The sequence below is a fragment of the Talpa occidentalis genome, unplaced genomic scaffold (genome assembly GCF_014898055.3).
Source record: "Talpa occidentalis isolate TD23 unplaced genomic scaffold, MPIMG_talOcc4v2.1 talOcc4.13, whole genome shotgun sequence".
NCBI lineage: Eukaryota > Metazoa > Chordata > Mammalia > Eulipotyphla > Talpidae > Talpa > Talpa occidentalis.
Window position 1 is genome coordinate 58308018 of NW_023601322.1, and position 14742 is coordinate 58322759.

At 38.8% G+C, this 14742-nt stretch overlaps 1 protein-coding gene and 1 non-coding gene across 3 annotated transcripts in view; both read left to right on the forward strand.

Moving 5' to 3' along the window:
- Window positions 1–13014, forward strand: part of DCTN4 (dynactin subunit 4) — a 77484-nt gene extending 64470 nt beyond the window's left edge. For both annotated transcript variants that reach the window (XM_054694257.1, XM_037508923.2), the window contains exons 9-13: window positions 2351–2424; window positions 3712–3766; window positions 4739–4846; window positions 5847–5944; window positions 10427–13014. In XM_054694257.1, coding sequence (XP_054550232.1) covers window positions 2351–2424; window positions 3712–3766; window positions 4739–4846; window positions 5847–5944; window positions 10427–10637 — 546 coding nt within the window. In that variant the 3' untranslated portion in view covers window positions 10638–13014. The remainder of the gene's footprint in view (window positions 1–2350; window positions 2425–3711; window positions 3767–4738; window positions 4847–5846; window positions 5945–10426) is intronic.
- LOC119243872 (small nucleolar RNA SNORA17) lies at window positions 1343–1473 on the forward strand. Its single transcript, XR_005124872.1, has one exon. It is a non-coding gene; the product is annotated as a small nucleolar RNA SNORA17 (small nucleolar RNA).
- Window positions 13015–14742: the final 1728 nt, after the last annotated feature.

The window sequence follows — 14742 nt, forward strand, 5'->3', positions numbered from 1 at the left end:
AGTTGCACTTCCACACATATAAACCAAAACATATAGAGATTGTGGTATATCCACACAATGAGTACTATAAATCTATTAAAAAAAAGAATATGCTAGGATTGGACATTTTTGTGTTACTTATTTTTTTTTTGGCCACGTTTCATTTCATTTATTTATTTTGAAAATACTGCAGTCAGTGATACTCCCCCATAAATTCTTACATATGCATCTCCTAAGAACAGGACATTTTCCCCCATAAATACAATACCATTACTATACATAAGAACTTAATGATGTCTTAATATCACCTAATATTCATTTCATATTCACATTCTTTAACTGTCCTCAAGTAGATTTGTGACTTTTTGTTTCTGTACCATAATCCAATCAAGGATGACACATTTGCATTGTTTAGTTATTTACCGTTTAACCTAGAACAGTATTCCAGGATGGGACATTTTTAAATGAAAAAAAGCAATTTGCATGGCAGGTACACTACTTTTTGTATAAGGAGGGGAAGTGAAAACATGTAATATATAAAAAAATAAGAAAAAATATATATACTTGTTAAAGACTAATGGAATAAAGAAAGCAAAAACAAGACTCACGCTTGTGAGAAAATAAGATTTACTAAATATGACCTTGAAAATCATTAGAGAAAGAAAGACCCATTAAATTTTTCTCAGTTAAATAATTATATAAAAAAAATTGAGTCTCTACCTCACGTCATACACAAAAGTCAATTTAGGAACACTGGAAACTTAAAAGAGCAAATACGAAGGTGAAAACTTTCAGAAAGAAAGGTGGGAGACTTTTGTGTAATATGTGTTCCATTAAGACAAATCAACACAAACTATAAAGAAGTTATCAATTAGAATACATTAGCGGTAAAACTTCTACCACCACTCCAAAGAAAACTGATAAAGAGATGAAAAAGATAAGCTACACACTGATGTAATTTGTATATTATGTAATGAACAAAGTATCAGTATCCAGAATGGGTAAAGAACTTTTCTGTGAAATAGTAAGGAAAAGATATCCTGGTATAAAAATACTCAGTGGATACTAACATACAAGTCATGGCAGAGAAAATTAAATCCCAGTAGGTAGGAAAGGTACTCAAACTTACACAGATCAGGAAGAAGTGCACTAAAACTGCAGTGAGATACCATTTCATACTCATCAAATTAGCAAACAAAACTCAGCAGTTTGGCAGTGTCTGAAGATAACAAATGCATGCAACCCTGAGGGCGATGATTCACATGTAGTACTCATTGCTACTGCATTTGTAGTAGCAAAATCATGGAAACATCCTGATTGACTAGCAATCAAGTTAAATAAGTCTGGTTAAATAAGTTGTAGAACTGCCCCTAGAGGCGTTGCAGATGTGGCTGCTGTGCCATGTGTGTGTCATTAGGTGGCAGAGAGAAGAGAGGCTTGTCTATGTCCAGCGTTCTGGCCTGTGAACGTTTGGATGATTGACAGTCTGACACGGGGAAAAAAGTTATAGAAATTGTCACTGTGAGATAGAGAGGCACCTCTGTGTGCTGGTATAGAATTCCAAGATAAAGTGAAAAAGCAAAGGGCTCCCTTCTGTGTTTTTGTGAAGAAGAAAAGATATGGATGCATATACTTTCTCATGCACAGGCTATCTTTGAGAAAACAAAGGAGAAACAGGTTGACTCTGAGGAGAGAAACAAAGGGCAGGAAATGGGTATGTTTATACTGTACTTTTTTTGGACTACTGAAAAAAAAAAACAGATACCTGTTATTACACTGCTGGGGGAGCAGCGGGCAAGTCAGGAGAGGTCGTCTGCGCCATGTGGGTTGCTCCTTGGCCAGCCGGGATCGAACTCGTGTTGCAATGGCTGCAGACAGCTTCATAGGTTGTATCTTAACCCCTTTTGCCACCAGGGAGGCCCCCAGCTTCAATTCTTAATAGGCTCTGTGAGTTTGCACAGACTGCTTACCTTCCTGTGCCCTGTTCCATTGTCATCTGCAAAATGGGGACAAGCAGTACTGTAGTACCTGTTCCACCTGACAGTCAATGTAATGCTCACATCCCCTTAAACTCAGGAGCACATTTTTCAGCTCACACAGTATGAACTCAGTTTGTGTTAGTTACTATTTCAGTTGTTTTGAAGCACCATGGGGTATTACCAGTGTGGTTGCTTATATCCAGAAGTCCAAAATAGCTGCATTTGTAAATTTTGGTTATCAGTAGTGCACATTCTTCAAAGCATACGTGGCCTTGTCTTGTAGCTGAATAAAACTAAACTCTAGTCAGTGCTGCCCTCCTGAATGTAGCCGCTATGCAGATCAACAGAGAGTATTCTTTTCCCTGATACAGATTACAATTTTTCCTTTTTAGCCGTGTGAACATAATTTGAGCAAACCAGAATTCAATCCAACATCTATCAAATTCAAAATCCAAATGGTTGCTGTGTGAGTATTCTAAGATTGGCTTTGTTCCTTTGTTTTTTCCAATGTGAAATGTATTTATCAGAAAAAGTACATCAGAATAATCTTGCTATTTGTTCCTGTTTAGGAGTTCAGTTACATACCATGAAGTTTAAGGCAAATGTGTAAACATACAATCAGTGGTGCTTGATGGCATCAGGGCCACAATAATGGTGTGGTCTGTGGTGGTGTGGTATGTTGGTTATTAGAAATCATGAGTCACCACAAGTTATTAAGTACTTGAGTTTGAAAATGATTTTTTTATGTAAAGTAAAAAATTATAACAGTTTGAAGGTGTATCCTGTAACTGTTCATTTTATTTAGCTATGTTCTAATAATATGTCCATGAGTGAGGTAGTGATTAAGTTAGTGTTAACTCACTGGGGCTTGTCACTGAATGGGAATTTTGTGCATGAAAAATCAACTATCAAGCAGAAAGGATTAGGAAAATATTATCTTGACCTCAGGGTGAGAGAACCCCTCCTAAAGTTATAGAGAAATAAGTCAAATAAGTTATAGAAATTGTCACTATGGGATAGAGAGGCAGAAAGAGACAGGAAACCCAGAAGCCACTAAGAAAAATAGCTTTGACCTTTGCCAAAAAAAGGGGGGTGGGGGGAGGAATTGTAAAAAATTAACTACAAAGTACTCAGATTTCCAGCAATTGGAAAGATAAAAAATGGGATAGGTGGCAAAGGATTTCACCAGGTAGCTTAGAGAAGAGGAATTCCAAATCACCTGTAAATATGTGGACAGATGTTGAGAGTAGATAGGAAAAGTTAAAAAATAATAAATAGCTTCTAGTACTCTTGAGAATAGGAATAAGCATATTTGTGTACATTATTGGTAGGTTTATGAATTGCTAGAGTCTTTGGAGCAAGAAAACTTCATACACCTTTCTATTCTGTAGAAACAAAAGCATCAGCAGCTAGAAATAACAAGGATGTGTATTGCGACATTTTAATGACAAAGAAATTGAAATGATTTGAATTTCAAACTAATAATGGGAAATAACTGATTAAATCAAAATATACTTACTCAATTCTGTAGATTACTCTGTAATTAAAAAGAAGTCTTTGACAATCAAAAAGATTGAGACATGTTCTGGTGAGTTAGGGGAAGGAACTAAAAAGGGCCAGATACACAGTCAGTGCTCTTTCACTATTCCAGTTAATATAAGGAAATCTTTCCTTTGCTGTACTAGATGAGAAAAATAGTAATAATTTTAACAGATTTCACTAAATATTAATGAAATTTTTTATTCATGTATAGCAATTACATCCCAGAGGTGAGAATCATGTCAATTCCTAATCTTCGCCACATGAAGGTTAGTACTGTCTTTAACAGGAGAAAGGATGTGTGTGAGTGTGTGTTCAGTGGCATGTATATTTGGCATGGGCTACAATGAGCAAGGGATAGAAATGAAGACAGTTTGGAATAATAAAGGAATGAGATTTTAAATTTCTTTAAAACTGGAATTCTTGATAATAGCGTCTTTGAAATGTGTGCAGCACAGTGTGTCCATTATATAAAGGTGGAGTCATAGGTAAGCGGGGAAGGAGAGGCATCTCAAGTCTTCTCCATTCAGGAGATTCTCTACCATCCCATGTACCTAAATGTCAAATAATCAGGAATCAATTAGATTTCTTCTTTACCATAGCCCTTTGATTGGGGGTCTTTATTTATGCCCTGCACACGCATACACACACATGCATATATTAAAGAATGTTCTACAACAGCCTCTTAAGTTCTTCCTTTTTGTGCTGTTCATGAAGACATTTACATAGTCCCTATTCATTTTTAAAGATTTCTTGCTAATCTCAAGAAAGTATCAAGCAAGGACAAATTATTGTTCAGGAATACTCTAGTCTTTTGTAGTCTTGATCTGTTACTACATATGGTTAGTCTGTGGCTCTCATACACTTATGAAGACTTCCTATTTTCTAGTTCTTAAGTGCAGCCTGGTTGAGACAGGAGTTATAAACTTGAAGCAGTCGATATTTACATTTAAATAATATACATTCCTCAGAATATCTCAATCCAGTAACTGGACCTTTCTATGGACTTTGTCTCATTTCCTCAGTGAGATAGCAATTCTAGGAGTGTATATCCCATAAAAATACTAGAGTAGGACTCAGTGAGCACTTTGAGAATTTAATGATACAGTTATAGGTGCTCAGGAGTAATGGTGGGGAGGAGGTAAGCTGATGGTTTTGAAGTATTTAGTGTAAGTGCTAATAAAGTGGCCCTAGGTGGCAGTAGTGGGACATGTCTGAGAGATGCTTTTCCTTTTCACCAGGAGAGCCAGGTCCTCCTGACTCTCACAAATCCAGTGGAGAGCCTCACCCATGTGACACTGTTGGAGTGTGAGGAGGGGGACGCTGATGATATCAATAGCACTGCAAAGGTAGGAGCATTTTGCCTCATCCTGACTGGCTGACTTCCTGGAGTGGCTAATTTGTTGGCTTAACGGACTCTATGTTATCTCTTACTTCCACATCTAAACAGTCATCAAGTTCCTTTGATTCCATCTCCTCTGTGTTTTTCACTTAATCTACAGACACACTGCTACTGTCCTGTTTGAAGGTCTCGTCATTTCTTTTTTAGTCTGTGACTTTTAACTAACTGACCTCGTTGTTTTTTAGTCCACCCTGCTTTGTTTCAGCCCATCTTCTATCTTACCACCAGAATGATCTTTTGAAATATATTTTTTATTATGGCATCCCTTGGACTTTGGGATGAAGTGTTTTCCTTGGCTTAGCATGAGAGCTCCCCAATGACCTCACCTCTGTCCATTCTTCAGGATGATCTTCCCCCAGATCCCCAAATCTAGCATTCTACAATCTACTTAGTAATTGTTTTCAATCAAGAAGCTTCAGTGGGTTGTGATGTTTCGTTCTGGAGAGTTAATATACATTTTATCTACAGTGTCTCATTCTATCCCCACTTCCGTGATACACTTGCCCATACCTCTCTTTATATTACTAACTCATAATTCAGCATGATACAACATTGTTGGAACCAATGTATCTCCTTTATATTTTTTTTTAAGAGTGATGAACTGTTTCATATATGTTAAAACTTATAAACAATATAGCAAACGCCCATGTACCCTGAGCCCTTAAGTAATAAAACATTAAAGATATAATTGAAGCCCCCATGTCCCCATTGAATTTCCCAATGCAGCCCAAGTGAAGTAAGCACTCACTGGACCCCATTATTCCTTTAAATTTCTTGTACTTTTACTAGGAATTCTGTATTCCTGAAGTTTGTATAAGTGAAATAATGCTGTGTGTTTCTTGAAATTTGCTGCTTGCTTCTGTCTGTCATGGTCAGTGTAACACTCTGAGGTGTTCCCTTGAATAAGTGTCCCCTGAGGCCGTGATTCCTTCTGTGTCACTCTCCAGGTGGTGGTGCCTCCCAAAGAGCTCGTCCTAGCTGGCAAGGATGCAGCAGCAGAGTATGATGAATTGGCAGAACCCCAGGACTTTCAGGACGATCCTGAGTGAGTGATCTCTTGTGTCCCCAGATGACTGGCAAAGGAGGCTCACTTTTATGTCCCAATTTTTTAACTTTTTTTTTTTTTTTAAAGATTTATTTATTTTTATTTATACAAGCACTGGGTACAGTCAGATGCGCGGGAGGGTGAGAGAATTCACCAGAGCCAGAGCGGGGAGCAGAGCAGGCAGAAGGACTGAAGTACACTGCTGAGGGGAGCAGCGGGCGGCAGGAGAGGTCTGCGTGCCATCTGGGACCCTCCTCCGGTGGCCGGGGAGCAGCCGGGGATTGAACCGGCGCTGCAGAGGCTGCGGGCAACTTCGCAACCCAGTCTCAACTGCTGCGCCACCGGGGAGGCCCTTTTTAACTATTTTTTAAAATAATTTATTTCTTCCTACACAAAAATAATGACCATAGAATATATACAAAGTCACAAAGAATGAAATAAAATCCCACTGCCAGAGAGAAGCACCATGAACGTTTTGGTGTTTGTCCTTCTATATATTTGTTTCATCTCTGGGATCTCTCTATAAGCACAGTTTTTTCAATGTGTTTTTCATTTAAATATATTTTCCCTTATTAATAATAAATTTTCAGTGCATGATTTTTACTGTGGACAGGATAAAATATTCTGTCCCTACAGATTCATCATGGATTTATGTGCCTCTCCCCTGAGTCACTAATTGACTTTCCTTTCTTATACCTAATAATTGAGAAATAAAAACATTTCTCTAGATTAATTAGGTTTCAGTATAAAAACAGAAATTACATCTGGTTATTTGAATAGAGAATTTCCTATAAAGAAATGCTAACTGAGTAACTTCAAAGATTAAAAAAAAATAATAATAAACTCCGAAATATCCCAGAAATAGTAAGTTTATGAAGCAGCTACCATCCCTAGGGCTGAGAAAACAGAAGCATAGTTAGAATTACTAAAATTAAGAGTCAGACCTCTTAATGGGGAGGACACATTTCCTAACCAGTGTTGGCATCTCAGGCGGCCCCAGAGGAGAGGCAGGGTGAAGCTGCATATGCAAGAGTTGGAAAGCTACAACTGGATAGTGCCCCTTCCTGGGTGAAGAAATACTTTGGCCCGAAAGGGGCGGGGTGTTTGCCTACTGGAACCACCAGGAAATGGGAAGCTCCCAGAGAGGAGCAGACCCCTCCCTCTTGTAAGCCACTATCCTCCCGTGCCCCTGGGAAGGGAACCTGCAGGAAGCCAGCCTGCCACGCAGAAATGTGATTAGCAGAATCCTGTGTACGGATCGGGAGACAGACTGTGGGCTTGGAGCTGAAAAACGGTAGCAAAGGGAGCATTTCAGGTTTTGTAACAGAATGATCAGAGCTCCCTCAGTAAGATTAGAAAGAAAAAATAACATGGAATGGGTTGGGGAGGAAAGTGTGAAATAGTGCAGCTATTACCAAAATCCAGCTACCAGAAAGCCCCGGGGCAAGTGTTTTTTTGTTTGTTTTTCTGTAGAGGCACATGCCCCACCCCAGAGAGCCTCTTTAGCAGGTCTAAGTGAGCTTCAGAGATTGGATTTTTTTTTTTAAACTTCCCAGACATCAGTGGTTGCCTGTAAACTTTAAGCTGGAAAAACTTTTTCCTTTTTACTATTTTTAAGTGATTTATTTCCAATCTGATACAAATCATGACTTTTGTTATGGTACTGTTAGGGGGAAAGGATGTCCTGAGATAATCTCATACAGGCTTTGTGGACTCCACCCCCACTCCAAACTAAAGCCATCAGGACATTGGGAAAGACAAATCCCATCACCACCAAGGGGAGGGTGGCTGGGACCTGAGGGTGGAGTTGGGCAGCCAGGTTGGATATAAAAACCAAACACGTGGGCCTTGCTCACGCTCTGGCTCGCGATCGCTCGCCTCCTGGCTTCACCGCTCCTGGCTGGCGGCCAACTCTGAGAGCGCCATTTTGGGATTCCTGATCGGCGGATCGGGTAGGACGCATTTAAAACTTTGTCTCCCACTTTTCTCCCAGAGCTGTACATTTCCTCATTTCCCTTTCCGTTGTAAATAAACCTTTTATTAACCTTTCACGTGTGCCTGCAGTAGAGCATTGATAAGTCCTTTTAAGCGCGCGGGTGAGGACCCACAGTCAGGCACCCCGTTTTGTATCGGGGTTGCTCTACAACAGTACAAATGTGTTAAATTAGCACAATGTAAAATGTATTCTCTGTAATCTTTGCCTATGTAAATCCTTAATTACTTGATAGGGTACAGAAATATGTTCCACCAAGGAAAACTTTTGGAAAAATCATCTGAGATACCAAATTCCAGGCCAATTACTTCAATCAATTATATTTCACATCATTGTGCTGTATAAACTTTTCAGATACCTAGAAATTAGTACTGAATAGTACTATGTAAATATGTAAATGTTTCATTCTGGTAACTTCTTAGAGTAAATGAGTATCATTTGGAAATTCAGCTTATTTCATTGCTCTTTTACTTTTTGAAACTAAGTTATTATATCACAAACTTCAAGTACATGTCAGAAAACTGAAACGGAAACCTCAAAGAGATTTTTTTTTTTAATAATAAATTTTATTTTATATTCCTCATACAATTGCAACCCCCCCATTCTGACCCCAATCCCTCCCCTCCCGCCCCTCACCCCCCAAAAAGTGTCTCTGGTTCATAGTTTTTTGTTGATTTTTGATTTTCGCTTTCTTATAGTTATTCATTTTTTCTGGTCCCTTATTTAAGTTTTCTAGATTCCTGCTATGAGTGAGACCATCCGGTATTTTTCTTTTTCTTTCTGGCTTATTTCGCTGAGCATGATCCCTTCCAGCGCCATCCATGTTGCTGCAAATTGCATGTGTTTATCTTTTTTGAATGCTGAGTAATATTCCGTGGTATATATGTACCACATCTTTTTTTTTTTTTTTTTTTTTTAATAAATTTTATTGTTATATTCCCCATACAATTGCAGCCCCCCCATTCTGACCCCAATCCCTCCCCTCCCACCCCCGCCCCCCTAAAAGTGTCTCTGGTTCATAGTTTTTTGTTGATTTTGATTTTCACTTTCTTATAGTTATTCATTTTCCTGGTCCCTTATTTAAGTTTTCTAGATTCCTGCTATGAGTGAGACCATCCGGTATTTTTCTATTTCTTTTTGGCTTATTTCGCTGAGCATGATCCCTTCCAGCGCCATCCATGTTGCTGCAAATTGCATGTGTTTATCTTTTTTGAATGCTGAGTAATATTCCATGGTATATATGTACCACATCTTCTTGATCCAGTCATCTACTTTTGGGCATTTGGGTTGTTTCCAAAGCTTAGCTATTGTAAACAGTGCTGCTATAAACATAGGGGTGCAGGTGTTCTTTGGAATTGATGTTTCTGTGTCCTTTGGGTAAATACCTAGGAGTGGAATTGCTGGATCATATGGAAGCTCTATGTTTAGTAGGTCCAGAAATCTCCATACAGCTTTCCACAGTGGTTGGACCAGTTTGCACTCCCACCAACAGTGCAGAAGAGTTCCTTTTTCTCCACACCCTCGCCAACACTTGTTGTTGCTAGTTTTTTTAATATGTGCCATTCTCACTGGTGTGAGATGGTATCTCATGGTAGTTTTGATTTGCATTTCCCTGATGACAAGTGATGTTGAACATTTTTTCATATGCCTGTTGGCCATTTGCATTTCCTCTTCAGAGAAGTTTCTTTTTAGCTCTTCTGCCCATTTTTGACGGGATTATTTTCTTTGTTGTTGTTGAGTCTCATCAGCTCTTTGCAGATTTTTGTGATCAGTCCTTTATCATTAGTGTTGTGTGCAAAAATGTTCTCCCAGTCTCAAAGAGATTTTTAAAGAGATTTTTCTCTCCCCCAAATTTTACTAAGTAACTTACAAAATGCACACTGATTTGTGGTATTCCAGAAATCTCATTAAAGCTCAGAGTTAGATTCAGTCTCTACCTGATAGAAATATTACCGCATGTACACAAAGATAAGTGTAAAATGATGTTGGAGACACCATTGTTTATAACCGGAAAACTGGCCATTATCTCAGTGTATGCCAATGGTAAATAGATAATAGAGTTCTGTTAAAATAGAATGCAGAGCATATCTGCAATATGGAATGTGTTTGTGATAAACAGTGGGGAAAAGCAAGTTATTAAATAGTGTGTCCCTTTTGTGTGGATAAAAGTAGAAAAGTAGAACTAAACTCCATAAAATACGTGGTAGGTTAAGAACCAAATTATGTACAGTTTTTCTCTGTGTGCTGAAAGAGAAAATATGGAGAAAGACTTATATTTTTCCATTTAAATTTTTATAACTATATATTTTACTTTTGTAATATTAAAGTAAAGAGAGCAGCATTTTGCTGAGGAACTCTTTCGTTGCTGATAAGCAAGGTGGAGGTCATATCTTGTCATGAGTTTTCCTGTTGGGCCACAAAACGACAGTATGTCTTAGTGGTTTGGCTGACTTGAGTGCTGTCTAATGTCGTGCTTATTTCCTTCATAGTGTTATCGCCTTCAGAAAAGCCAACAAAGTGGGTATTTTCATCAAAGTGACCCCACAACGTGAGGAGGGTGAAGTGACCGTGTGCTTTAAGATGAAACATGATTTTAAAAACGTGACATCCGTCCGCCCCACTGAAGAAGGTGACCAGAGCGCCGAAGTCATCTGGCTCACCCAGCACGTGGAACTCAGCTTGGGCCCACTTCTTCCTTAAGAGGTATCACTGGCAGCCAGACCCCAAAGGACAGTATCACTACCACCCACGTTAAAATGTGGACACCTCTACTTCTCTAGGCCTTGTTTATAATGATGTACCCATGCACTACTGAATCCTGTTCCTATAAGGGGTGTGAGCATAGGCCTGCACTGGGGACACAGGGTATAACCGCCAATCCCCTTGCTCTCACTGCTGTTAACGAGTAAATCTGTGTCTCCCTCACTGAACCCTGCACGTTGAATAACCACAGCATAATCCCATCCCAAGATAGAGGATGGCTGTTCTTTGGAGTGGCCTTTGATTTGCCACCCGAGAAACTTTCTGTACTATCTCCCAGTCTGATCTCACTAAAAAAAAAAAATCACAATTTCACAGATAAAACTTTAAATGTTAATGAAAGAGGGGCCTGCTGTTCATGCCCTGTCGGTGCGCCCACTGGTTTTTGCAGTCCATGAGATACAGCCTCATTGTCAAAACTACCCTTCACTTGCCACCATGGCTTCCATCGTTCCATGGGTTTCCATTTGATCAAAAACTAAGATCTTTAGTTTTGTGGTGATTGGGAAAACCTGTGACATTCTTAAGGCACTTCATGTGTCCTCTGCCAAATGAATACAAAATATTAATCCATATTTTTTTTGAACCTATCAGTTAAAAAAAAATCTTTCCCAGTAGAATGTGGAGCTAGTTAGGAAGAATTTAAGAAGTAGGCAATTACATCCTGTCAAGGGGGTGGCAAATTCCATTCTTTGTAAATCTTGTCATAGTTAACTTGGCCATGGGGAGGCAGCCTTTGTGTTTTACTCTCTGTGGCCTCTCATCTCTACTCTGTCTCTTTAACTCAGTAAATTGCTCTGAGTATTTGGGGTTGGGAAAGAGCCCAAAGAATCCTTGATGGACAAATTCACTTCTGGCATACAGAAAATATTTAAAGGTTGGATTTTTAGCATGATCTGAATTAATGTTCTTTCCACTGATTTGAAAGGGAAATTACAACTTTTCATCTCTTAAATCCAAAACTAGATGCTAAGAAAAATACCATGTTCCTGTGTTTAAGACTTATCATATGGTATATTGAACAAGACCATTTTGATTGTAAACCATAAATAATTCAGCAAATCGCTCAGAACACTTGCCTAACAGCACACATGCTGTTTTCGCCTGGCATCCTGGTGTGGGGTTACTCACCTTAATTTCTATGATAGTTTCTAAGTGAGACTTCACAAAGTAGACAAGTTGTGTGACATTTTTTGTTAGTGAACTATTAGCAAGTGGCCAACATACTTTTGGGGAAAAAATTTTCTTTTTACCCTGATTGTTTTTTAAGTTGAAGTCTTTACTTTTAAAAAGAAAGATATATAATGATCTAGAATACAGATAGGACATAGTAACTTCTCAGCTCCACTGAGAGGATAAAAATAAATAGAAAGACTTTGAAAGACACTAAATTGTATGTTTAAGGTCAGGCCAGTTTTATGAAACAATATTCCACAGATTAATATATTTGCTTCAATGTAAGGGAAAAAAATCCTATCTCTACTATTATGGCAGTAATAAGGTTTAGCCTCTTAGGAGTTGGGGTGGTGGGAAAGGGGTTATATAATGACAAATTTACAGACTATAGAAATAGTTTAATTTTTGTGACCCCACAGAGTGTCAAGTTCATTTTTATTTCCTGACCTACTAGAGCCTGCTGTGAAACCACTGTTCACTATTGGCCAGTGGAAGGATTGGGCCTCTAAATAGAGACTAGCTTTAGATGTCTACACCTTTGCATAGACTGTACACCATTGTTGGCCGTGCACTTACGGCATATCACTGTTATTTGTTCCCAAAAGTAATAATGTTGACGTGATGGGTCTCATCAGCCCCATGTGATACAAAAACAGACACTTCTGATCATAGGAGTTTTTTTTCTTCAGAAGCCAAATTGCAGAATAGCAGAGCCCTTGGTTTAATGTTTCCTTGAGATAGTTTTCAGTGCAAGCTTATGTTCTGTGTGCTAGAAGAAATGGTTTAACACCTGCAGCTGGTGGTTTGGAATTTTATTTGTTACTTTTTTATATTAAATTAGGTGTAAGATTTTTAATGCCTAGTAGTTGTGCACCACTGCAGGAGAATTCGATGTCATTAGCACTTGAAACTACAATTTTGGAAACTTAAAGCTAAGTTAATTTGGATTTGTGATTTGATTAACCTACCAAAGTTTTTTGTTCAAAGTGCTTATAGGCATAATGAGGTAGCGTCGTGCATATTTGTAAAGAAAAATCCTTTGACCCCTGTGAGAATGAGAGGCATTCCTTTATCTTTATGAATGACAGGTTACTGTTTTGCCTTATTGCTTAACTTCATGTAGTGAAATAAAGCAGACAAAGCTTGAGTGTGCCTCTTTTTTTTTTGGTGTGGTGAACAAGGTGGGAATTTCACGGCTCAGATTCAGAAGATGGGTGGAGTAAAGGGATATCATATGAGTCATGATGGGGGGTATGCGACTCCTTCCATTTCTGTAAACAAACTAAGCTAAATCCTGTCAAGTTAGTTCACTGTGACATGAGATGTAAGTGGATGTTGCACTCTTTAGGAACATTTTCTCAAAACCACTCTGTCGATTTCACTTTGTTAGGCCTCAGCCAGCTCTCCAGCTTTCATCCTGGTGATCACTCCCAAACTTACTCTTCCAAATACACAAAATGTCCTAAACCCAACAAGTAGCACTCATGTACCTCCTGTACTCTAGCCTCCTTCCCTATTACTGTCGGTGAATCCTTCACACTCCTAATACAGCCCAACCACTTAATGTACTCAACCTCTTCCTCTTCACTTATTCAGCAATCCTCCTCCTGTGTTGTTTCCATCAGCCTCCTATGATTTCTTTTTAAAAAGAAATTGACACCCATCACCTTCTTCAGCTTACTACCCATTTTCGGTACTCCCTTCACAGCCAAACTTCCAACTCTACCTATTCTTCTTCTCACCTGAACCCATTCTTAGGCTACCGCCCCACCACATCTCCAGAATGCTCTTGTCAAGGTCCCCAGATATCTGTCTATTCTGAGTCCTTATCTGCGTCTTTCGGTAGCAGCCGATGGTTGATCCCCTTCTTGACAGACTTTCCTCACTTGGTTTCCAGAGCCAGCAACCTGTTTTTCCTTCTACTTTACTGGTAATTGCTGTTCTGTATCCTTTGGTAGGTCTTCCCCATCTTTCCAACCTTGGTGTATACCAGGTCTCTTTTTCTTATACTTCTCTCTCTTAATCTCACCTATTTTTTTAGACCATCTCTTAAATTTACATACCAACGCTAGAATAGTCTGAAAGCCCAACCTGGAGTTTGTCTCACATCTTCCTGTCCTGCAGTTGTCTGTAACTAACTGTCCCTTTCAGTTGTTTATAACAAACCTTGCCATCATTGGTGCCTCCTCTTACATACCATAGCCAATAAGTCAAATCCCATCAGCTCTGTCTTCAAACTACAACTGCTTTACACCCTCCCAAACATCATTATTCTGGGCTAAATCAGTATATATATATATATATATATATATATATACACACACACACACACACACACACACACACACTCCTAGATGATTATTGCAGTAGCATCCAAACTGGTCTTTAAACCACCCTGTTCTCTACTCCCACCCTTGAGTCAATTTTTAACACAGCACCCAGTGACTAAGTAATTTCTATCTTTAAACTCAAGCTGGCTTCTTAGCTTATAAAGCTTTAAAAGCAAAAAAGTACAAACTCTTTACAATAGCTTCTTTGACCTGAAAGCCAAGCCTCACTTTTACTGCTCCCAAAATTTGTCTTCCATTTCCCCTTGCTCACTCCACCCCAGGCATGAGTCTGCTTTCCCTCTCGTGACCTTTGCAATGACTGTCCTCTGCCTGGAAAACTTTTCTTCCTGATATCAATAACCCACATCTACCCTGAGTATGTATTTGGTCAAATATTTTCTTTATGAGGCTTGGCCTTTTTATTTAATGTAGACTGTTCTCTGCTAAGCATATTTGCTATGCCTTATTTTTTTTCTTTTTTTTCAGTATTACCTATCATCATTTAGCATATGATATACATCACTTGCTTATTTTCTGAC